At 60.2% G+C, this 24,814-nt stretch overlaps 3 protein-coding genes across 4 annotated transcripts in view; 1 reads left to right on the top strand and 2 right to left on the bottom strand.

The window, feature by feature from the left end:
* Positions 1-1,816: 1,816 nt before the first annotated feature.
* On the bottom strand, positions 1,817-11,623 carry ZBTB4 (zinc finger and BTB domain containing 4). 2 transcript variants are annotated; one of them, XM_088155274.1, is made up of 4 exons: positions 11,462-11,623; positions 8,830-8,910; positions 7,776-7,852; positions 1,817-6,496 (listed from the first exon to the last, which is right to left on the bottom strand). In XM_088155274.1, exon 4 carries the CDS (start codon positions 6,479-6,481, stop codon positions 3,473-3,475), a length of 3,009 nt encoding a protein of 1,002 aa, XP_088011400.1. In that variant the 5' UTR covers positions 6,482-6,496; positions 7,776-7,852; positions 8,830-8,910; positions 11,462-11,623; the 3' UTR covers positions 1,817-3,472. The 2 variants fall into 2 exon arrangements, with proteins under 2 accessions (XP_088011400.1, XP_088011401.1); XM_088155275.1 differs by lacking the exon at positions 11,462-11,623 and having other exon boundaries at positions 8,716-8,845.
* Positions 11,624-14,083: 2,460 nt separating this feature from the next.
* On the top strand, positions 14,084-24,044 carry LOC148220520 (DNA-directed RNA polymerase II subunit RPB1-like). The gene is made up of 9 exons (XM_088155243.1): positions 14,084-14,333; positions 15,179-15,311; positions 16,698-16,834; positions 17,372-17,545; positions 18,334-18,615; positions 19,800-19,961; positions 21,848-22,068; positions 22,927-23,059; positions 23,812-24,044. The coding sequence occupies exons 1-9, from the start codon at positions 14,244-14,246 to the stop codon at positions 23,938-23,940; spliced, it is 1,461 nt and encodes a 486-aa protein (XP_088011369.1). The 5' UTR covers positions 14,084-14,243; the 3' UTR covers positions 23,941-24,044.
* A 107-nt stretch (positions 24,045-24,151) lies between these two features.
* The window catches only part of EFNB3 (ephrin B3), a 6,254-nt gene continuing 5,591 nt past the window's right edge, over positions 24,152-24,814 (bottom strand). The window contains 1 exon segment of the mRNA XM_088155236.1: positions 24,152-24,169. Within this exon segment, the coding sequence (XP_088011362.1) occupies positions 24,152-24,169 (18 nt within the window).

A 24,814-nucleotide genomic window follows, 5' to 3' on the forward strand; every position in this document is an offset into this window, starting at 1 on the left:
TCTGCCTGGAGCGCGGGGCTTGCACGAGGACGGGGCCTGGAACCGGGACAGGCCTTGCACGAGGCACGAGGAAATTCCAGAGAATTCCTCTGGAGTGTGGGGTTTGCACGAGGATGATCCTTGCACCAGGATCCTTGCACGAGGATGATCCTTGCACAAGGATTTGCTCATGGGAGTGTGGGATTTGCACGAGGAGAATCCCTTGCACCAGGATGATCCTTGCACAAGGATTTGCTCATGGGAGTGTGGGATTTGCACGAGGATGATCCTTGCACAAGGGTCCTTGCACGAGGATGATCCTTGCACCAGGATTTGCTCCCTGGAGTGTGGGATTTGCACGAGGATGATCCTTGCACGAGGATTTGCTCTCTGGAGCGTGGGATTTGCACGAGGATGATCCTTGCACGAGGATTTGCTCGCTCACACGTGGGTTTTGCACGAGGATTGGGGCCTGGAATGAAGCCGATCCTTGCACGGGGAACATCCCTTGCACGAGGCCCTTGCACGAGGATCCTTGCACGAGGACAAGGTTTTGGGACCAGGATTTGCTCGTGGGAGTGTGGGATTTGCACGAGGACGGGCCTGGAACAAAGACAATTCTTGCACGAGGATTTGCTCGCTCACACACGGGCTCTGCACGACAATGGGGCCTTGAACCAAGAAAATCCTCGTGCAAGGACAGGGTTTTGCACGAGGATTCGCTCTCTGGAGTGTGGGATTTGCACGAGGACAATCCTTGAACAAAGACAATCCTTGCACCAGGATAATCCTTGCACGAGGACGATCCTTGCACGAGGATTTGCTCGCTCACACATGGGATTTGCACAAGGACGGGACCTTGAACCAGGACGATCCTTGCACGGGGAACATCCCTTGCACGAGGCCCTTGCACGAGGATCCTTGCACGAGGACAAGGTTTTGGACCAGGATTTGCTCGTGGGAGTCTGGGGTTTACACGAGGGTCAGCCTTACACGAGGACGGGCCTGGAACAAAGACAATCCTTGCACCAGGATAATCCTTGCACGAGGATGATCCTTGCACCAGGATTTGCTCGCTCACACACGGGCTCTGCACGACAATGGGGCCTTGAACCAAGAAAATCCTCGTGCAAGGACAGGGCTTTGGACCAGGATTTGCTCTCTGGAGTGTGGGGTTTGCACGAGGATCCTTGCACAGGGACAATCCTTACACGGGGACAATCCTTGCACAGGGACAATCCTTACACGGGGACAATCCTTGCACAGGGACAATCCTTGCACGAGGACAATCCTTGCACGAGGACAATCCTTACACGAGGACAATCCTTGCACGGGGACAAAGCTCCCACCCTGGTGCAAGGCCCCTCCCCCCCGTGCAAGCCCCGCCCCCGCACACCTGGCAGGTGTGGGGCTGAGTGTGAGTGTGAGCAGGTGTGTGTGGGGAGGGGGGTCAGGGGGGCGTGCAAGGGGGAGGGGTCTGCACAGGGACCGTCCCCAGTGCCTTGCACACTCACACAGGGACACGGGAGAGCCCCTTGCACACCCAGAACTGCACGAGGGGGATCCTTTACACACCCAGAACTGCACTGGGATCCATTTGCACACCCAGAATTGCACGAGGGGAATCCTCTGCACACCCAGAACTGCACGGGGATCCATTTGCACACCCAGAATTGCACGAGGGGAATCCTCTGCACACCCAGAACTGCACGGGGATCCATTTGCACACTCAGAATTGCACGAGGGGAATCCTCTGCAGGCCCAGAATTGCACGGGGATCCATTTACACACCCAGAATTGCACGGGGATCCATTTACACACTCAGAATTGCACGGGGATCCATTTACACGTTCACAATTGCACGAGGAGCTCCTTGTGCACTCAGGATTGCACAAGAGGAGTCTTTTGCACACTCAGAATCGCACTGGGATCCATTTGCACACCCAGAACTGCACGAGGACCCTCCCCTGTGCACAAGGACCCCTTTGCACACCCAAAACTGCTCAAGGATCTCCCATTGCACACTCAGGATTGCACGAGGACCCCTTTGCACGCCCACGACTGCACAGGGACAGTTTCTTGCACGCTCACAACCGCTCAAGGACCCTCCCCATTGCACTGGGGCCTCTTTGAACACTCACGGCCGCACAAGGAGAGTCCTCTTTGCACAAACACACCCCTTGCACACTCACCATTGCACACAGACCCGCACTTGCACACTCACAACTGCACGGGGACCCCTTTGCACACTCACAACTGCTCCAGAAGAATCCTTTGCACGCTCAGAATTGCACAGGGACGCATTTGCACGCTCAGAAATGCACGGGGACCCCCATTTGCACACCCACAGCTGCTCGAGGATCCCCATTTGCACACTCGGGATTGCACAGGGACCCCTTTGCACACTCACGATTGCACGAGGACCCCCCCATTTGCACACTCACAACCGCTCCAGGACCCTCCCCACTGCTCGAGGATCCCCCATTGCACACCCAGGATTGCACAGGGACCCCTTTGCACACCCACAGCTGCTCGAGGGTCCCCCATTGCACACTCACAGCAGCCCCCGGCCCCTCCCCGTTGCACACTCGCCCCCCCTCGCCCCTCCCCCCCGGGGTGGGGGTGCTGGAATGTCGCTGCGATGCCGATAAGGTGCCGAAGGGGGGAGGGGGTGAGGATTTGGGATTTTGGGGGGGGGGCCCCGGGATAGTGGGGGGGGGCCCCCACTCTGGGGTGGGGGAGGGGTCCCTGTAGTGGGGGAGGGGCCCCTTTAGGGGTGCAAAACGCTGCGGGGGGGGAGGGGCGGCCCCCGAATATTGGGGGGAGGGGTCTCTGGAGTGGGGGAGGGGCTGTTTGGGGGGGTTGCCCTGTATTGGGGGGGGGTCCTTCGCTATTTTGGGGGGGGGGGTCCCTGTGCTCATGGGGGTGGGGCTCAAACCTTTCCCCTCCCCCCCCAGTTTGGGGTGACTGGAAGCCCCCCCCACCTCCCAGTATCCCCAGTGCCCCTCCCAGTCTCATACTGGTCCCTGTGCCCCACCCCCCCCCTCCCCAAAACTTCTGGGGGTCCTCCCATCACCGGTGCCCCACCTCAAAATTCTATGGGGGCCCCCATTTCTAATGGGAGCCCCCCACATAAATTTTTGGGGACCTCAAATATCTCTGGGGCTCCCCCCATCATTTCAATGGGGTCCATAAAACTCTGTTGGACCCCCCTTCCCAAAATTTATGGGGCCTCCCAAACTCTTATGGGGATCCCCGACCTCTTATGGGACCCCCAAACTTTATGGGACCCCCAAACTTTATGGGATCCCCCCAAACTTCTCTGGGGTCCATAAACTTCTACAGGACCCCCCCCTTACTATGGGACCCTCCCTTCTCTATGGGGTCCCGAAATCTCTGTGGGACCCCACAGCTCCTCCAGTCCCCCCCAATATGGGGCAGGGACCCCCCCCCCCTCACCTTTGGGGCCCCCCCCTCGCCCCTCCCCCACCCCTCAGGTGCCCCCCTCCGCTTTCCTCGGCCGCTCCCCTCCCCCTCCAGGGAACCCAAAACTGGGGGGGGCCGCGCTGGGGGGGAGGGGAGCAGGGGGAGGAGCCCCCCCCGAACCCCCTGCCCCTCCCCCCCCCGCCAGGAATCCGCGCTCGGGGTCGGGGAGGACGAGGGCGAGGGGGAGGGGGAAAGGGAAGGAGTAGGCGGCCACCAAGCGGGGCCCAAAGGACAAGGGGAAGGCGGGGGGGGGCGGGGGGACACGGGGACCCCCCCTTGGTGTCCCCCCACCCCCAGCGCCGTCCCCAGGCTCGGGGTCCCCTCCCCCAGCCCGGCACAGCAGCGCCAGCGGCTGCTCCTGCACCGGGAAGCCCCCGGTGGTGTCACCAGCCCCGCCATCGGTGTCACCCCCGGTGTTGTCACCCCCTCCGGTGACACCGGGGGACGGCGGGACCCCCCCTTTATCCACCGGGGGCTCCTCCCTGCCCGCGGCCGGCGGGGTGTAGGCGATGACCGTGGGCGGCGCCGGTGACCCCTGTGCCGACCCCTCCGGTGACCCCGGTGACGCCTCCGGTGACCCCGGCGGTGACCCCGGCGGTGACCCCGGCGGTGACCCCGGCGAGCGCCGCCGGTGCCGCTGGGCGTGGCGGCTGAGCGCGGCCGCCGTCTTGCACACCTTGGCGCAGGTGGGGCAGGTGAAGCGCAGCGACGGCCGCCGCCCCACTCGGCCCGGAGGCGCCGGTGCCATCCCCGGCGGCGGCGGCGGCGGCGGCGGCGTCCCCGCGGCGGCCTCGTGTCCCCGCTGGTGCTTGCGCAGCTTGCGCAGCGCCGGGAAGCTCTTCCCGCACACCCGGCACGGGTGGTGCCGCTCCCGGCGGCGCGGCGCGTCCCCGCGGCGCTGCTGCGCGTCCCCGTCGCCGCCGTCGTTGTCGTTGTCACCGCCGTCGTTGTCACCCGGCGCCCACCGCAGCGAGCGCAGCTTGCGCCGCCAGCGCGGTTTTTTGGCGCCGGTGGCCGCGCCGGGAGCGGCGGTGCCACCGCCCGCCTTCCTTTTGGCCTTGTAGGAGTAGTACGGCCGCCAGAGCCGGTCCTCGGCGTCGCTGTCGTTGTCGTTGTCCCCGCGGCGCGGCTCGGCGCCGTCGCCGCGCAGGTCGGTGCCGGAGATGCGGCGTTTGACGATGGCCTCCTCGCCGATGCGCACGGTGATCTGGCACAGCCCCTCGCCCGCCGCCGAGCCCGCGTACGCCGGTTTGGCCACGTAGGTCATGGTGCGGCCGCTGCCGGTGCCGCCGCCGGCGTTGCCGCCGCCGCCGCCGCCGCCGCCGCCTCCGGAGGGGTTTTGGGGGGTGGTGGCCGCCGCGGTGGCCTCGGTGGCGGCGGCGGCCGCGGCGCGCTGCGCCTCGATGTAATCGCGCAGCACCTGCTTCTTGATGGGCACCGCCGGCGTCACCGGCGCTGCCGCCGGCCCCTCGGGCAGCCCCGGCGGCTCCTCGCCGGCACGGCCGTTGTAGGTGATGACCGAGGCGGCGCCGCTGCTGCCGCCGCCGCGAACGATGACCGAGGGCGCGGCGCGGCCGTAGGCGATGACCGAGGCGGGCTCCGGCCGCGGCGCCGGGGGGAAGGCGGCGGCCACCGCGGCGTCTCCCGGCGTCGCCGGCGGCAGCACGGCCCCGTCGGGCACCGCGCCCTGGCTGTAGGTTTTGTAGGGCCGCTTGTGCGCCCGCATGGGCAGCAGGCGGTAGAGCTTGAGCGCGTTGAGCTTGGGCCGGTAACCGCCGTTGGGCGTCTTCTCGGAGGCGATGAGCCCCGGGCTGATGCCGTGGAAGGCTTTTTGGTGCGTCTTGAGGTTGTAGTAGGTGACGAAGGTGTCCCAGCAGAAGATGCACTGGTAGCGGCGCTCGCCCGTGTGCCACACCTCGTGCTTGGTGCGGTACTCGGCCAGCGCGAAGACTTTGTCGCAGTAGCGGCACGGGTACTTGCGGCGCCACGAGTGGACGTTGGCGTGGCGCTTCAGGCTGGACAGAGTCATGTAGGAGCGCTGGCACACGCCGCACAGGTACAGCACCTGCCCGTCCACCACCTTGACCAGTGGCTCCTGCTCCGCGCCCGGCTCCAGCGCGCGGTGACGCAGCAGCAGCGCCTTCTTGGCCGCTTTCGGCGCCGCCGTGGCCGCCGCCGCCGCCGCCGCCGCCGCCGTGGTGGTGGTGACCACGCTGGTGGTGACCGCGCTGGTGGCGACCGCGCCGGCGGCGCCGTCCCCGTCGCCGTCCCCGTCGCGACAGCCGACCTCGTGCGTCTGCAGGCGCTTGACGTGGATGAAGCTCTTGCCGCAGTGCCGGCAGCACAGCCCGCGGCGCCCGCGGTGCAGCTTGGCGTGGAAACCCAGCGCGGCCGCCGAGCTGAAGCCGCGGCCGCACAGCCCGCAGCGCAGCGAGGCCGACGACGGCGACGACGGCGAGGCCGGCGAGGGCGACGCCGTCACCGTGTCCCCGCCCGTCGGCGCCGTCTCGCCGCTCGCCGTGGCCGTCTCGCCGGGCCGCGCCGGGCACGTCAGGTCCACGGGGGCCGCCGCGGGAGCGCGGGGATCCCCCGCCGGCCCCGCCGGTGCGGGGGGGGTCCAGGTGCCGTTCATGTCCCGCGGAGGGGGCCCGGCCTCCAGCCCCTGCAGCGAGGGGATGCCGAGGCGCCGGCCCACGGCTCCCAGCGCCCGCGCGGCCGCCGGCGACGGCACGGCCAGGCGAGAGTTGTAGATGAAGTTGAGGACGTCGGAGAAGACGCCGGCCTGGACGTCCGGCAGCTCCAACACCTGGGCAGGTGAGGGGCAGGTGGGCTCCTGGGCCAGCGCTCGCTTGAAGAAGGGGCTGGAGGCGGCCAGGACGTTTTTATGGGCGCGGAATTTGGTGTCCTCGGCGATGATGGTGACGTCGCAGAATTGTCCCCGCAGGCGCTGCTCGTTCAGCTCCAGCAGCAGCGCCCGGCAGTGCCCGGCGTCCGACACCTCCACGACCGGAGCCATCCCCGCGCCGGCCACCTGAGGGGGGGGACCGTGGGCTTGGGGTCACCTGGGTGGGTGGGGGTCACGATTTGGGGTCACCTGAGTCCTTGCCGTGGGGCGGGATGGACACCTGGGCTCCCTTTCTGGGGGCACCTGCACGGTTCAATCCTCTCTTGGTGTCACCTGGGTGGGTGGGGCCATGATTTGGGGTCACCCAGACCTCCGGGTCCCATATTTGGGGTCACCTGGGTCCCATACTTGGTGTCACCCAGACACCTGAGTCCTGTATTTGGGGTCATCCAGAGCCCTGGTCACTATTTGGGGTCACCTGGATCAGCTATTTGGGGTCATAAAGACACCTGGGTCCCTTATTTGGGGTCACCTGGGTCCACTCTTTGGGGTCACTTAGACACCTGCATCTATATTTGTGGTCACTCAGACTCCTGGCTCCCCTATTTGGGGTCACTGGTGTCCCTTCTCTGGGTGCAGGTTCCCCAGTTCTGTGGGTCAGAGCCCCTCGGTTCTGTGGGGTTGAGGGTCCTGGAATTTTCTGGAGCTGTGGGGTTGTGACCAGGGGTCCCTCTGTCCCCGAGTTCACTTTGTGTTCAGGTTCCTGGGGCGTCACTCTGGGGTTTTGGGGTTACTGTGGAGTTTTGGGGCCCCCTTGTCCCAGGGGTCACTGTGGGGTTTTGGGCCCTCCTGTCCTGGGGATCACTCCGGGGTTTTGGGTCCTCCTGTCCCCTGTCCGGGGGTCACTCTGGGGTTTTAGGGTCCCCTGTCTCCTGTCCCCGGGGTCACTCCGGGGTTTTGGGTCCCCCTGTCCCCTGTCCGGGGGTCGCTGTGCCCCCGGTCCCACGCAGCCATTTTGTGTCGCGGCCTCCCCGGCCTGAGGCGGCTCAAAATGGCGGCGGCGCCGCGAGCGCGGGAGAACGGGGACCGAACCATCGGGGAGGAACCGCGGGGGGAGCAGGGGCAAAACCACCGGGAACCGCGGGGGGGGAAAAGGGGCAAAACCACCGGGAACCGCGGGGGGAGCAGGGCCAGAACCATCGGTAAATCGGGGGGAACAGAGGCAGAACCACCGGGAAATCTCGGGGGGACCCAGGGATGGATCCTGACCCATGGCCAGACCCACATTTGGACCCCACAGCATCATCCCCAAGTCCCAGGGCTGCCCCCAGCCCTTCCAGGGTATCAACCCCAGCCTGACCCTGCCCTCCCAGTACCTCCCAGTACATTCCAGTACGCCCCAGTATCCCTCAGTGCCCCTCCACTATCCCCCCCCAGTACCTCCCAGTATCCCCCAGTGCCCCACCTGTGCGCGGGGCCCTCATGGACTGGGTGTTGCTGCGCCGGGGGTCCTCGGGGAGGGGTCACAGCCGGCCAGGCCTCCTGGACAGGGTGGGGACATTGAGAGAGGGGTCACAACACCCGAATTTGGGGGTACCCAGGGTCACTGGAGGGGTCACAACAGGCGGATTTGGGGGTACCCAGGGTCACTGGAGGGGTCACAACAGGCGGATTTGGGGGGGGTCACAACACCCGGATGCGGGTGACAAAGTGGCGGGGGGGGGGGAATTCTCCAGCGTGACATCACTGTCATAGCAAAGCATGTGACGTCATCTGGAGGGGTTGGGTGATGTCATCAGGTGGGAGAGTGATTTCATGGAAGGGTGGGGGTTCAGGGTTGGTGTGGTGTCATCGCCACCGTGAGAGGATGGGTGTGACGTCACTGGGGGGGGTGAGGGTGGCATGACGTCACCATGAGGGGACACCTGTGACGACACGGGGGAGGGGTCAGGGGCAGTGTGACGTTTGGGGGGGTGTGTCACACACAGAGGGGTGGGGACAGTTGGGGGGGAGGTGACACAGGCGGGAGGAGCACCCGGTGGGGGGGGTCGGGGACAACCTGACGCAGCCGCTACAACCGGAACCCCACGGGGATTTTGGGGGGTGGGGGGAGGGGCAAAAGCAAAGAGACCCCTCCCCCAATCCTCCGTGCACCCCCTCCCCCCCCGGGGATGCCCCCAAACCCTCCCCATCACCCGGAACAACCTCGGGGGGGAGAGGGGGGTACACCCACCCCTCCCCCCACCCCATACCCCCCCCTCAGGTACCCCCGGAGCCGCCTGACAGCGGTGTCCCGTCCGTGACGTCACCCGGTGGGGGAGGGGAGGAGTGTCGCCCAACTGTTGCCATGGAAACAACCCCCCCCGCCCCCATGACCCCACCCCTTCCCCCCCATCCGGACACACCTTTCACCTGCGGCCAATCAGGGGGCAGCGAGCGCCAGGCCACGCCCACCCCCCCGAGACCACGCCCAACCGCTGGTAATGGGAGTGCGCGCGCCGCTGACGTCATGGTCTCACCTGGATGCTCATTGGCTGGGCTGGGAGTGACGTCACGGGGCCCCGTCCTGCCGCGGGCGGTGTTAAAGGAGCAGGCGGAGGCTGCGGGGGCGGGAACAGAGGGGCGTGGTCAGAAAGGGGCGTGGTCAAAAATATAGGCGGGGCTAAGGGGAGAATGGGGGGGGCACAGAAGTGTCACCGGCGGGGGGGGGACAGGACACACACAGGTGACACAGACACCTGCACACACACACACACACACCTGTGACACACACACACGTGTGAAACACACACACTTGCACGTGCACAGGTGTGACACACAAAAGTACAGGTGTGACACACACAAAGACACAGGTGACACACCCACCTGCACATGCATAAACACAGGTGTGACATGCTCACAACACCTGTATGCGCACAGGTGTGACACACACAGCTGCACATGCACAGGTGTGACACGCCAGGCACAGGCGTGAGGTACAACCGGACACGGAGTAGCACGGCCACACCTGGACCTGACACACCCAGACACAGACACACAGCTGCACACGGGTACAGCAATCACAGCCCCACAACCACACACAACTGAACACGGATGTGACACACAACCAAACATGGATGTACAACCACACTGGGAGGTGACACACAACCGAACACGGATGTACAACCACACAGAGATGTGACACACAACTGAACATGTATGTACAACCGCACAGAGACAACTGACACGCCTCCTCAGGGAAATGCACAACTGCACACAGACACACAACACTCACAAGCACACGCAGAGGCACAACCGCACATAAACAACCCTCACACTGACACACAGGTGCGCAGGGACACCTGACACATCCCCACAGGGAGATGAATGACTGCACAGCACAGTCACATGCACGGAGCAACAATCCACACACAAAATCCCCACATGGGCGCACAACCACACGAAGAACCCACAAACAACCCTCACACGGACACAGCACAACCGCACACGGACACGGCACAACCGCACAGGGACACTTGACAGGCAGAGAAACAACCGCCCATGCGTGAACAACCCTCACACAACCCTCACAAGGGCGCACAACTTCACGAGGATGGGACACAACCGCACACGGACGTGACTGCCCACAGCCATACGCAGACACTTCACACGCAGAGGCACAACCGCACACGAACAACCCTCACACGGATCGACACCCGCACGTGGATGCTTGACAGGCAGAGGCACAACTGCACAGGGACACGCGACACTCAGAAGCACACGTGGATGCACAACCGAACACAAACAACCCTCACACGGACGCACAACTGCAGATGGATGCTTGACAGGCAGAGGAACAATCGCACGGGGACGTGACACACAACCGGACATGAGCACGCAACACCCACAAGCACACGCGGATGCACAATCGCACACAAACAACCCCCACAGAACTCCCACACGGATGCAGAATCACACAGGGACACTTGACCGGGAGAGGCACAACCGCACAGGGACACACGACACTCACAACTTCACACAAACAACCCTCCAATAACTCCCACACGGATGCACAACCACACACGGGCACCTGACACGCAGATGCACAACCGAACACGAACAACCCTCACGCAACCCTGACACGGACACACAACCACACACGGACAACTGGACACGGGGCTTGACACAAACAACCGGACACGGATCAACAACTGGACACGGGGCTTGACACAAACAACCGGACACGGATCAACAACTGGACACGGGACTTGACACAAACAACCGGACACGGATCAACAACTGGACATGAGACTTGACACAAACAACCCGACAAACAACCGCACACGGACACGACACGCAACAACATGCCAACAAACCCCCGCACATGCACAGCCCCGCACGGACAACACACGCACACACGGACTCACAGACGAACAACCGGACACGCACAAACAACCCCCGCAAGCAGAAACACCCGCGCACGGCCCCGACACACCCGCACACGCAGCCACACAGCCGCGCACCGACCTGTCACGCTCACACCCGCACGGGGACACCCCCTCAGACCCCCCCACCCCGGCACAAACACGCAGCCGCACCCCCCCCACCCCCCCCAACCCGCGTCACCCTCGTCACCCCGCCGGGGTCCAAGCACCCCCTCCCAGTGGCCATTTGGGGGGGGCTGGGGGGGTGTCGGGTGTCATTTGGGGGGGGACGGAGTGGGGTCCTGGGTGGGGGAGGGATGTTTTGGGGTCCCGGGGGGGGGAGCGGGGGGGTTGTTGCTGGGGACGCGCCACTTTGGGGGCGTCCCGGAGCACTTTGGGGGTCCCGGGGGGACACTTTGGGGGTGCCGTGAGGGTGTTTAGGGAGGGTCCGGGGGGTGTTTGGGGGGTTTTGGGGGGGGTTAAGGGGCGGGGGGGGTATTTAGGGGAGTGGGCGTGACCCAGGGCAGTGCGGGGGGTGGGGGTCGCGTTCCCCCCGCCCTGATCACCCCCGTGGGACGCGGGGGTCGCGCCGGGGGTCGCGGAGCGGTGACAGCGCAGGGCGCGGGGCCGGGGGTCGCGGGGACTCCGTGGGGGCGGGGTCGTGGTGGGGGGGGGTGTCCCGGGGTGGGAAGGGGGGGGGGGTCCCGGCGCTCTGCGGGGGTCTCGGGGTAGTGGGGGGGGTCGTTACCGGGGCCTGTCCCGGGGCCGGTGATGTCGCGACGGCGGCGGCGGCGGCGGCACAAGATGGAGGCGGCGCGTTGGGCCCCGGGTGGGAGGGAGGGAGGGACCCCCCCGCCCCACGGCGCAGGGACACGGGGGGGACACGCGGGGGGACACGCGGGGGGACACCCCGAAAGGGGAGCGGAGGAGGAACGGGGGGGGACAGAGGGACATGGAGGGGACAGCGGGACATGAGCGGGGCACAACCGGGGGGACACGAGGGGGGACGACACGAGGGGGGGGGACACGGGGGGGGGAACAAAACCGGGGGGACACGGGGGGGGGGGGGGACACGAGGTGGGGTGGACAAAACTGGGGGGACACGGGGGGGGGGACATGGAGGGGGTGACACAACCGGGGTAAAAGTGGGGGGACACGAGGGGGACACAATCGGGGTAAAAGTGGGGGGACACAAGGGGGGGACAGGGGGACACGTGGGGGGCACAGCTGGGGGGACATGGTGGGGACACAACCGGGGTAAAAGCAGGGGGACACGATGGGGGCAGCCACAACTGGGAGGCAAAACTTGGGGACACAACTGGGGGGTGCACACAAGGGGACATTTGTGGGGACAGTGGGACACAAACAGGGGGTAAAGGCGGGGGGCACAGGCAGTCAGGGGGACGTGGAGGGGACAAAACTCGGGGACACGGTTTAGGGGACTGGGGGTCACAGCAGGACACAAGCAGGGGACACAACCAAGGACACGAGTGGGACACAAACGAGGGACAAAGTGACACAAAGCTGCGACAGAACTGGGGACAAATGTGGGGATAGAACGAGAGAGAGATGGGGACAAAACCGGGGACACGGTGACACAAGCTGCACAAAACTGGGGACACAAGAAGTCACAAATGGTGACACAACGGGACAAAGCTGGGGACACAACGAGGGACACGACACAAAAACAGCGACAAAGCGGTGACAACACCACCAGGGCCACAACAGCCACGGCCGGGTGTAGCAGAGACCCTGCTCTGTGTGTGTGTGTGTGTGTGGGGGGGGGGGGATTCAGTTGTCACTGTGGCCTCGGTGTCACCTCGTGTCACGTTGTCACCGTGGTGCCGGCTGTGGTGTGGGGGGTGTTGCGTGTCTGGCTGTGCCAGGTGGGGTAGGGTTGTACCTTTGGGTTGTACCTTAGACTGTGTCACAAAGTGTCACAGCCGTGTCACCTGTAACCGTGCCGTGCTCACCTCATTGCACGGTGACACCCACAGTCACACCCTGTGATGTCACGCTTTGACAGTCACACCCCATGCAGGGACACCCCTGGTGACAAGGGCAATGCTCCCCCAACTCCTGACCCCCAAAATCCCCCCCTGCTCCTTCTCTGCCCCCAAAATTCCCCCCAACTCCTCGTGCTCTCCACAAAACACCACTTTCCTTCCTACAAATCCCCCTTTCTTTTCATAATTGCCCCCAAGACCTCCTGCTCCTCCTGAATACTCCTCCAAACACGAAAATTCTATTTTTCTTCTCAGTTATGGCTCCCTTAGTCCTCCCTGCCCCTCCAAAACTCTCCTGCTCTCCTTAAACACTCTTTTACTGCTCCAGTTGTCTCCCCAAACCCAACTGCTTCCCCAAAACACCCCTGTTCTCCTCAACCCCCCTCCTTGTCTGTAATTGCCCCGCAAACACTCCTGCCTCTCTAAATACCCATTTCTTACCCCAATTATAACCCCACATCCCTCCTGCTCTGCCAATAACCTTCAAGCCTTTAACTGCGCACCCAGCTCCTCCTCAAATTCCCCCTTCCCGCTCCTAAAATATTCCTACACTCCCATTGCGCCTCCCCCAGCCCCTTCCCCCCTATTCCTCCGTCCCCTCCGGAACAGGCCCCAAAGCCTCGGCCTTTCCCAGCGGCCACAGCCGGCTCGGGAGCGCCGGGAGCGGCCGGGCCGGGCGGGCGAGGCCGGGGCTGCGCAGGCCGCGGCTGGAGCGGCGCTTCGCCCATTTCCGGCATCGTCCGCTTTCGCTTCGGCATCTTTCGTCGCACATTCGGCAATTTCCGGTATCTTCCGCTCATGGTTCGGCATCTTTCGAGAACTTCCGCCAGTGCTTCGACCAGTTCCGTCTCTTTCCGTCAGCGTTCGGGCACCTCCGCTTAACTTCGATAATTTCCGTCACCCTCCGGAGGACCTTCGGCGACCTCCGCCCACTTCCGGCAGTGCTTCGGAAATCTCCGTCGAACTCCGTCAATCTCCGCCAGCGTCTGAGGTCACTCCCTCAACCTCCCTCCGCCCCTCCCGAGCTCTGGGCTCTCGGGCTCAGGGGGGCGGTGCTTTTAAAATAAATTATTCATGAACCGATCTCACCGTGCTGGAAGCGGGGGGGGGTCCGTCTGCAGCGCGTCCCGCGAGGCCTTCAGGGAGCAGCCGCCGCTTCCCTCCCCCTTCCCCGCTCCTCGCTCGCCTCACGGACCGGAACGGGACTCGCCTCTCCCTTTCCTTCCCGCCGCTTCTTTCCCGCGCTCCCCCCTTTTTCCTGTGAGGCGCTTGGTGCGCTCCGGCCACGCCCCCACCGGCGGCGCGCGGGGGCCGAGTCTATATAAGGCGGCGCCGGTGCCTCATAGTGCTCAGTCGCGCCTTGAGCGCGGAGCGGCCGGAGTGAAAAAGGGGGAGCTCCGTGCCGGGAGCTCCGTGAGGCGCCGGTTCCCCGGTGGGGTTTAAAATCTCCCTTCCCCAACCCCTCCGTGAAGGGGTCGATTCCGAGCAGTCGGAGCGGCGCGAGGCCGCGGCCCCACCGGCGCCATGCACGGCGGGCCGCCCTCGGGCGACAGCGCCTGCCCGCTGCGCACCATCAAACGAGTCCAGTTCGGGATCCTCAGCCCCGATGAGATGGTACCGGGGCCGGGGCGGCGCGGACGGAACCGCGGGGCCCGCGGCGGGAGCGGGGCCGGCGGCTGAGGGCGAACGGCGGCGGGAAATGGCGCCGGGGCAACGAGAGCGGGGAGCGGAGAGGCCCCGGGCGGGGGCGGGCGGGGACAGCGACCCCCAGCGGCCCGGGGGGTTGGATGGGGGAGCTCGGAGGGGGATTTGAGGGGTCCTCAGGGGGTTCGGGGACACAAACGAGGTTCTGGAAGGTGTTGAGGTGCCCAGGGAGCCTCTGGAGGAGCATTGGGGCGTCCGAGAGTGGCTGAGGATCCCCCGGCAGCGTTTTGGTGTCTCTAGGAGTGGCTCGGGGAGCCTCAGGAAAAGTTTTGGGGTCCCTGGGGGTGCCCAGGCGGTCTCGGAAAAAAACTTTAAGATGCCTTGGAAAGGTTTTGGGGCGCCTGGGAAAGTTTCAGGGTGTCTTGGAAGGGGTTTTGGATCTCTGGAGCTCTTTGTGGAGGCCCTGGAAGAGCTTTAGGTCGGTGTGAAGGAGATTTGGAGTACCTGGAGGTTTTTAGGGGAGCTCTGGAAGAGCTTTGGGGTGTCCCGGAGGGGTTTTGGGGTCCCTGGGAGTTGCTCAGGGTGATCAGATCGAATTTTGGGATCCCTGGGAGTCCCTCAGGAAGCCCTGGAGAGATTTTGGGATTCCTGGAAGTTCTTCAGAGAGCCCAGGAGGAGTTTTGGGGTGATCGAGGCGTTTGTTGTCACCCTAGGGGGGTGATTTGGGGTCCCCTCACCCATTTAGGACTTTTGGGGAGGCTTGTGGATGAATTTGGGGGTCCCCACGTGCCTCAGTTTCCCCGTTTTCCCCCTAGAAACGGATGTCAGTGACCGAGGGGGGCATCAAATACCCCGAAACCACCGAGGGGGGACGCCCCAAACTTGGGGGGCTCATGGACCCCCGGCAGGGCGTCATCGAGAGGACGGGGCGCTGCCAGACCTGTGCTGGTGAGTTTGGGGGGGTCCCGAACCCCCAAATTTTCACGGGGACCCCCTGAACCTCAAAACTCCCTCACGAGGAGGGTCCTGAACCCCCAAATTTTCATGGAGAATCCCTGAGGTTCAAAAGTCCCTCACAAGGGGGGTCCTGAACCCCGAAATTCCTACAAGAAGGGCTCTGAACCCTCAAATCCTTACGAGGTCCTGAACCCCCTAAAATTTCTTTATATCTGGGGGAATTTATTGATTTTTGAGGTGTTATTTTCGTGTGTGGAGTTTTTTGAGAAAAAGTTTTTTTAGGAGGTTTTTTTCTTTTATTTTGGGGTCATTTTTTGGGGAGAGGTGTCCACGTTTTTTAGGATTTTACTTTTTTTTTTTTTTTTGTTATTTCCCATTTTTTGGGGCGCTCCCATTTTTTTAGGGCTGTTCCTTTTCCTCCCCTTATTCCCCTCTGCCCAAATTTCCCTTCTGCTGTTTCCTGAGAAAAAGAAATTTTAGGGGATTTCCTTTCTTATTTTGATGTCCCTTTTTTAAAGTTCTGCCTTTTTTTTTTGGGATTTTCCTTATTTTTGAGGTTTCCTGGTTTTCGAGGTGCTCCGGATTTTTTTGGATTTTTTTTTTGGGGTCTCTTTTTGGGTCGTTTTTTTGGGCTGTTCCTCTTCCACCCCACACTGTGGGGGTTCCCCTCTATCCCACCCTCCCCCCATGGAATTTTTTGGGGTGTCCCCCATGGAATTTTTTGGGGGTGTCCCAGTGGAATTTGTGGGATGTCCCAACGGAATTTTGTGGGGTGTCCCAACGGAATTTTGTGGGGGTGTCCCAACGGAATTTTTTGGGGGTGTCCCACTGGAATTTTGGGGTGTCCCACTGGAATTTTGGGGTGTCCCAACGGAATTTTTTGGGGGTGTCCCACTGGAATTTTGGGGTGTCCCAATGGAATTTTTTGGGGTGTCCCACTGGAATTTTGTGGATGTCCCAATGGAATTTTATGGGGGTGTCCCACTGGAATTTTATGGGGGTGTCCCACTGGAATTTTGTGGATGTCCCAATGGAATTTTTTGGGGGTGTCCCAACGGAATTTTTTGGGGGTGTCCCACTGGAATTTTGTGGATGTCCCAATGGAATTTTTTGGGGTGTCCCAATGGAATTTTATGGGGGTGTCTAACTGGAATTTTTTGGGGGTGTCTAACTGGAATTTTGGGGTGTCCCAATGGAATTTTATGGGGGTGTCCCACTGGAATTTTATGGGGGTGTCCCAATGGAATTTTGGGGTGTCCCATCGGAATTTTTTGGGGGTGTCTAACTGGAATTTTGGGGTGTCCCAATGGAATTTTATGGGGGTGTCCCAGTGGAATTTTGGGGTGTCCCATCGGAATTTTTTGGGGGTGTCCCCAGGGAACATGACGGAGTGCCCGGGTCACTTTGGTCACATCGAGCTGGCCAAGCCCGTGTTCCACGTGGGCTTTTTGGGGAAAACCATGAAAATCCTGCGCTGTGTCTGCTTCTTCTGCTCCAAGCTGCTCGTGGACTCGGTGAGACCCCGAAAAAACACCGGGGGGACCCCAAAAATACACCCCAAAAATCTGGGGGGGGCACGCCCTGAAACAGGGACACCTCGGGGGGGGGGGCGGGTGTTGGGGGATTTTGGGGGTTGGGGTCGTTTTGGGGGTTAAAGGGAGGTGACAAAGTTGGGGGGCACCCAGAGGTGACGAAATTGGGGACGTCAGGAAGAGGTGACGAAATGTGGGAGGGAAAAATCAAGGGGAGGTGACAAAATTTGGGGACATCAGCAAAATGTGACAAAGGTGGGGACACCAAGGGAAGGTGACAAACGGGGACACCACCGAGAGGGGACAAAGTTGGGGACACCAGGAAGAGGTGACAGAATTTGGGACACCAAGGAAAGGTGACAAAGTGGGGGGACAAACCAAGGGGAGGTGACAAAACTGAGGCCACACAACAAGAGTTGGGGGACACAGACGTTGGGGTTTGTGAGACCTCAAAACTGCATTTTCCGACCCCAAAACTGCATTTTTTGACCCCAAAACCTGCGGGTTTTTTTCGGGCAGAACAACCCCAAGATCAAGGACATCCTGGGCAAGTCCAAGGGGCAGCCCAAGAAGAGGCTGACCCACGTGTACGACCTGTGCAAGGGCAAGAACATCTGCGAGGGGGGCGAGGAGATGGATCACAAATTCGGGGTGGAGCAGCCCGAGGGCGACGAGGACCTCACCAAGGAGAAGGTGGGCACCCCAAAAAACTCCTCAGTGGCCCCAAAATTCCTCTCTGTGGCCCCAAAATTCCTCTTTGTGGCCCCAAAATTCCTCTTTGTGGTGCATTCCCCCCATTTTTATTGCCCATTCCCCATTTTTCCCCCCAATAATCCCATTTTTCACCCCATTTTTCCCCCCGTGTCTAGGGCTGCAGAGGCTGTGGCCGTTACCAGCCCCTGTTTTTCACCTCAATAATCTCATTTTTCCATCTTTTTAACCCTTTTTTTACCCCTGTTTTCCCTATTTCCAGGGCCACGGGGGCTGTGGCTGTTACCAGCTCCTGCTTTTCCTCCCAATACCCCCATTTTTCCTCCAAGACCCCCATTTTCAGTGCTCATTCCCCATTTCCCCCCCCAGTAACCCCATTTCTTCCCCCATTTTCCCCCCAATACCCCTATTTCTCCCCCCATTTCCCCCCCAATAATCCCATTTCCCCCCCAATAATCCCATTTCCCCCCCAATAATCCCATTTCCCCCCCAATAATCCCATTTCTCCCCCAATAATCCCATTTTTCCCGTTTTCCAGGGCCATGGCAGCTGTGGCCGTCACCAGCCCCTGTTTTTAACCCCAAATACCCCCATTTTCCCCCCAATACCCCCATTTCTCCCCCCATTTCTCCCCCCATTTTCCTCCCAATAACCCCATTTCCCCCCCAATAATCCCATTTTTCCCCCATTTCTCCCCCCATTTCCCCCCCAATACCCCCATTTCTCCCCCCATTTCCCCCCCAATAACCCCATTTTTCCCCGTTTTCCAGGGCCACGGTGGCTGTGGCCGTTACCAGCCCCGCATCCGCCGCTCGGGGCTGGAGCTCTACGCCGAGTGGAAACACGTGAACGAGGATTCCCAGGAGAAGAAAATCCTGCTGAGCCCCGAGCGCGTGCACGAGATCTTCAAGCGCATCTCGGACGAGGAATGCTTCGTGCTGGGCATGGACCCCAAATTCGCCCGGCCCGAGTGGATGGTGTGCACCGTGCTGCCCGTGCCGCCCCTGTCCGTGCGCCCCGCCGTGGTCATGCAGGGATCAGCCCGGAACCAGGTGGGGTTTGGGGTCATTTTGTGAGGTTTTGGGTTCATTTTATGGGATTTTGTGGGATTTTGGGGTGTTTGTGGCACCGTGCTGCCCGTGCCGCCCCTGTCCGTGCGCCCCGCCGTGGTCATGCAGGGATCGGCTCGGAACCAGGTGGGCTTTGGGGATGATTCTGTGGGGATTTGGGGTCATTTTTTGGGGATTTTGGGGTGTTTGTGGCACCGTGCTGCCCGTGCCGCCCCTGTCCATGCGCCCCGCCGTGGTCATGCAGGGATCGGCTCGGAACCAGGTGGGGTTTGGGGGTGATTCTGTGGGGATTTGGGGTCATTTTGGGGGATTTTTGGGGTGGTTCTGTGGGGGTTCTGTGGTGCTTAGGGTGATATTGGGGTCAATTGGGTTCGTTTTGTGAGGTGTTGGGGTCATTTTATGGGATTTTGGGGTGGTTTTGGGGTGTTTGTGGCACTGTGCTGCCCGTGCCCCCCCTGTCCGTGCGCCCCGCCGTGGTCATGCAGGGCTCGGCTCAGAACCAGGTGGGGTGTGGGGGTGATTCTGTGTGGGGATTTGGGGTCATTTTGGGGGGTTTTGGGGTGATTCTGTGGAGTTTTGGGTTCATTTTTTTGGGATTTTGGGGTGTTTGTGGCACCGTGCTGCCCGTGCCCCTCCATGTGCGCACCCAGCCGTGGTCATGCAGGGCTCAGCTCGGAACCAGGTGGGGTTTGGGGTCATTTTGGGGGATTTTTGGGTTGATTCTGTGGGGATTTGGGGTGTTTAGGGTGATATTGGGGTCAATTGGGTTCATTTTGTGAGATTTTGGGTTCATTTTATGGGATTTTGGGGTGGTTTTGGGGTGTTTGTGGCACCGTGCTGCCCGTGCCCCCCCCCCGTCCATGCGCCCCGCCGTGGTCATGCAGGGCTCAGCTCGGAACCAGGTGGGGTTTGGGGTCATTTTTGTCGGGTTTTGGGTTCATTTTGCGAGGTTTTGGGGTGTTTGGGGTGATATTGGAGGTTTTTGGGGTGATTCTGTGAGTTTTGGACTCATTTTCTGGGGTATTGTGGTGTTTTGGTGCTCTCGGGGTCTGTGTGGCCCTGTCCCACCCCTGTCCGTGGTCATGCAGGGCTATGCCCACAACCACCAAACCCCCTCATTAATCAACTTTAGGCTCACCCCACTAATTGTTTTGGGGTGTCCCCAGGATGACCTGACCCACAAATTGGCCGACATCGTTAAGATCAACAATCAGCTGCGGCGGAACGAGCAGAACGGGGCGGCCGCGCACGTCATCGCCGAGGACGTGAAACTGCTGCAGTTCCACGTGGCCACCATGGTGGACAACGAGTTGCCCGGCCTGCCCAGGGTGAGATTGGGGTCACAGATGGGTCACAGAGGTGTTTTGGGGGTCACAGAGGGGTTTTGGGGTGACACAAGGTGAGGGACAGGCAGGTGGTGGCTCCACGTCATTGCCGAGGGTACAAAACTGCTGCAGTTCCACGTGGCCACCATGGTGGACAACGAGTTGCCCGGCCTGCCCAGGGTGAGAGAGGGCTCACAGAGGGGTTTTGGGGGTCACAGAGGGCTCACAGAGGGATTTTGGGGGTCACAGCAAGCTGAGGGACAGGCAGGTGGTGGCCCGATGTCATCGCTGAGGGTACAAAACTGCTGCAGTTCCACGTGGCCACCATGGTGGACACCCAAGTTGCCCAGCCTGGTCAGGATGAGATTGGGGTCCCAGAGGGGTCCCAGAGGGATTTTGGGGGTCACAGAGGGGTCACAGAGGGATTTTGGGGGTCACAGCAAGCTGAGGGACAGGCAGGTGGTGGCTCCACGTCATTGCCGAGGGTACAAAACTGCTGCAGTTCCACGTGGCCACCATGGTGGACAACGAGTTGCCCGGCCTGCCCAGGGTGAGAGAGGGGTCACAGAGGGGTCACAGAGGTGTTTTGGGGGTCACAGAGGGATTTTGGGGTGACACAAGCTGAGGGACAGGCAGGTGGTGGCTCCACGTCATTGCTGAGGGTACAAAACTGCTGCAGTTCCACGTGGCCACCATGGTGGACACCCAAGTTGCCCAGCCTGGTCAGGGTGAGATTGGGGTCACAGAGGGGTCACAGAGGGGTTTTGGGGGTCCCAGAGGGGTCACAGAGGGATTTTGGGGGTCACAGCAAGGTGAGGGACAGGCAGGTGGTGGCCCGATGTCATCGCTGAGGGTACAAAACTGCTGCAGTTCCACGTGGCCACCATGGTGGACACCGAGTTGCCCAGCCTGGTCAGGGTGAGAGAGGGGTCACAGAGGGGTCACAGAGGGATTTTGGGGGTCACAGAGGGATTTTGGGGTGACACAAGCTGAGGGACAGGCAGGTGGTGGCTCCACGTCATCACCGAGGACGTGAAACTGCTGCAGTTCCACGTGGCCACCATGGTGGACACCCAAGTTGCCCAGTCTGGTCAGGGTGAGATTGGGGTCCCAGAGGGGTCCCAGAGGGGTTTTGGGGGTTACAGAGGGGTCACAGAGGGATTTTGGGGGTCACAGAGGGGTTTTGGGGGTCACAGCAAGGTGAGGGACAGGCAGGTGGTGGCTCCACGTCATCACCGAGGATGTGAAGCTGCTGCAGTTCCACGTGGACACCCAAGTTGCCCAGCCTGGTCAGGGTGAGATTGGGGTCACAGAGGGGTCACAAAGGGATTTGGGGGGTCACAGAGGGGTTTTGGCGGGTCACAGAGGGATTTTGGGGGTCACAGAGGGGTTTTAGGGGGTCACAACAAGAACCAGGGACATTCCTGGGAGGATCCGTTTGTGTCCCCCAGTGCACCCCGGATTTTTGGGGTGTTTTTTGGGCTATCAAACCCCCCTGATCCCCCGTTTTCCCCCTTCCCAAACCGTACAAAATTTAGGGGATCCCTCAAATGTGTTTTACTTTTCAAAACCCCTCCCTGAACCCCCCAAAATCACAGCACGAGCTGAGAACATTCCAGAGAGAATCAATTTGTGTGCCCCCGGATTTTTGGGGTGTTTTGGGGGTACCAACCCCCCTCTGACCCCCCATTTTCTCACTCCCCCAGGCCATGCAGAATTTGGGGGATCCCCCAAATTTGTTTTGCTCCTCCAAACCCCCCCAGAATCACAACAGGAGCTGAGAACATTCCCGAGACGATCAATTTGTGACCCCTCAGCGCATCCCGGATTTTTGGGGTGTTTTTGGGGTACCAACCCCCCTCTGACCCCCCATTTTCTCACTCCCCCAGGCCATGCAGAAGTCGGGGCGCCCCCTGAAGTCCCTGAAGCAGCGGCTGAAGGGGAAGGAGGGGCGAGTCCGGGGCAACCTGATGGGCAAACGCGTGGATTTCAGCGCCCGCACCGTCATCACCCCCGACCCCAACCTGGCCATCGACCAGGTGGGAGTGCCCCGATCCATCGCTGCCAACATGACCTTTGCTGAGATTGTCACCCCCTTCAACATCGACAGGTGGGGTTTAGGGGGGATTTGTGGGGGTTTATGGGGGATTTGTGGGGTTTAAAGGGGATTTAGGGGGGGTTTGGGGTGGGAGTTCCCTGATCCGTCACTGCCAACGTGACCTTTGCTGAGATTGTCACCCCCTTCAACATCGACAGGTGGCGTTTGGGGGGGATTTATTGGGGTTTTGTGGGGGTTTATGGGGGATTTATGGGGAGTTACAGGGGATTTGTGGGGGTTTATAGGGGATTTGTGGGGTTTAGAGGGGATTTAGGGGGGGTTTGGGGTGGGAGTTCCCTGATCCGTCGCTGCCATTGTGGCCTTTGCTGAGATTGTCACCCCCTTCAACATCGACAGGTGGCGTTTGGGGGGGATTTATGGGGGTTTATTGGGATTTAGAGGGGATTCATGGGGGTTTATTGGGATTTAGAAGGGATTTGTGGGGGATTTGTGACGTTTAGAGGGGATTTGTGGGGGTTTATAGGGGATTTCATAGGGTTTGTAGAGGGTTTATAGAGGATTTTTGGGGTTTAGAGAGGATTTATAGGGAATTTATAGGATTTGTAGTGGATTTAGGGGGAGTTTGGGGTGATTTAGGGGAGGTTTGGGGGATTTTAGGACAGCCCTGGGGCAGTTTTGGGATGATTTGGGAGCATTCAAAGGAAGATTTTGGGTGGTTTTGGGGTCATTTGGGGCCATTCATGAGGGATATGGAGAAGCTTCATTCGGTTTTTGTGCTGATCCCAATAACCCAAAACAACCCCAAACCCCTTTTAAACCCCCCTGCTTTTTCTCAGGGTGTCTCTGAGAGCTGTGAGCTCATTCCCTGACCCCCAAAATCCCCAAAATTCACCCCAAAATTCCCCCCAGGCTGCAGGAGCTGGTGCGCAGGGGGAACAGTCAATACCCGGGGGCCAAATACATCATCAGGGACAACGGGGACAGGATCGACCTGCGCTTCCACCCCAAACCCAGCGACCTCCACCTGCAGATTGGATACAAGGTGAGCGCCCCAGGGACCCCAAAACCCAGCCAGGGACCCCAGAAACCCCACAACCCAGCCAGGGACCCCAGAAACCCAGCCAGGAACCCCAAAACCCAGCCAGGGACCCCAGAAACCCAGCCAGGGACCCCACAACCCAGCCAGGGACCCCAGAAACCCCAAAACCCAGCCAGGGATCCCAGAAACCCAGCCAGGGATCCCAGAAACCCAGCCAGGGACCCCAGAAACACAGACAGGGACCCCAGAAACCCCAAAACCCAGACAGGGATCCCACAAACCCCAAATCCCAGCCAGGGACCCCAGAAACCCCAAAAACCCAGACAGGGATCCCAGAAACCCAGTCAGGGACCCCAAAAACTCCAAAACCCAGCCAGGGACCCCAAAATCACAGTGGGGACACCAAAAAGTGCCTGTGGGTCCCAAAGCTGCAGGTGGTGATTTGTTAATTTTGGGGTTCAGAGCTCTGGATTTGGGGCTCAATCCCTGATTTTGGGGTTCCCAATTTTAGATTTTCCATTCCATCCATAATTTTGCCATCAAATCTCTGCAAATTCGGGGCTCAATCCTCAATTTTGGCCTTCACCAGGAATTGAATTCAACCCCCAAACCCTCATTTCCCTCCCTCTGACACCGTTTTTTTTTGGGGGGGGAAAAAAATCCAATTTTGGGGTGTGCTCTTTTTTTTGGGGTGTGCCCCGTTTTTGGGGTGTCCCCTCCTTGATTTTTGGGGTTTTTTTTTTTTTTGGGGACAGGTGGAGCGTCACATGTGTGACGGGGACATCGTCATCTTCAACCGGCAGCCGACCCTGCACAAGATGTCCATGATGGGCCACAGGGTCAGGATCCTGCCCTGGTCAACTTTCCGTCTCAACCTGAGGTAAAAAACCCCAAAAACTTCAAAATTTATCCCAAAATTATCCCAAATCCTGCCCTGGTCAACTTTCCGTCTGAACCTGAGGTAAAAAACCCCAAAAACTTCAAAATTTATCCCAAAATTAATTCCCAAATCCTGCCCTTCCGTCTCAACCTGAGGTTAAAAACTCCCAAAAACTTCAAAATTTATCCCAAAATTAATTCCCAATCCTGCCCTGGTCAACTTTCCGTCTCAACCTGAGGTAAAAAACCCAAAAATGTCAAAATTTACCCCAAAATTAATTCCCAATCCTGCCCTGGTCAACTTTCCGTCTGAACCTGAGGTAAAAAACCCCAAAAACTTCAAAATTTATCCCAAAATTATCCCAAATCCTGCCCTGGTCAACTTTCCGTCTGAACCTGAGGTAAAAAAAACCCAAAAACTCCAAAATTTACCCCAAAATTATCCAGGATCCTGCCCTGGTCAATTTTCCGTCTGAACCTGAGGTAAAAAAAAACCAGAAACTCCAAAATTTATCCCAAAATTAATCCCCAGTCCTGCCCTGGTCAACTTTCTGTGTCAATCTGAGGTAAAAAACTCCAAAATTTATCCCAAAATTATCCCAAATTCTGCCCTGATCAACTTTCCGTCTCAATCTGAGGTAAAAAACCCCAAAAACTTCAAAATTTATCCCAAAATTAATTCCCAATCCTGCCCTGGTCAATTTTCTGTCTGAACCTGAGGTAAAAAACGCCAAAAACTCCAAAATTTACCCCAAAATTAATTCCCAATCCTGCCCTGGGGCACCTTCTGGCTGAATCTGAGGTAAAAAACCCCCAAAAATACCTTGATGTCCCCAATGTCCCCACGGTTTCCTCACAGTGTCCCCAATGTCCCCACGA

Source organism: Sturnus vulgaris, chromosome 36 (assembly GCF_052056855.1).
Source record: "Sturnus vulgaris isolate bStuVul1 chromosome 36, bStuVul1.hap1, whole genome shotgun sequence".
NCBI lineage: Eukaryota > Metazoa > Chordata > Aves > Passeriformes > Sturnidae > Sturnus > Sturnus vulgaris.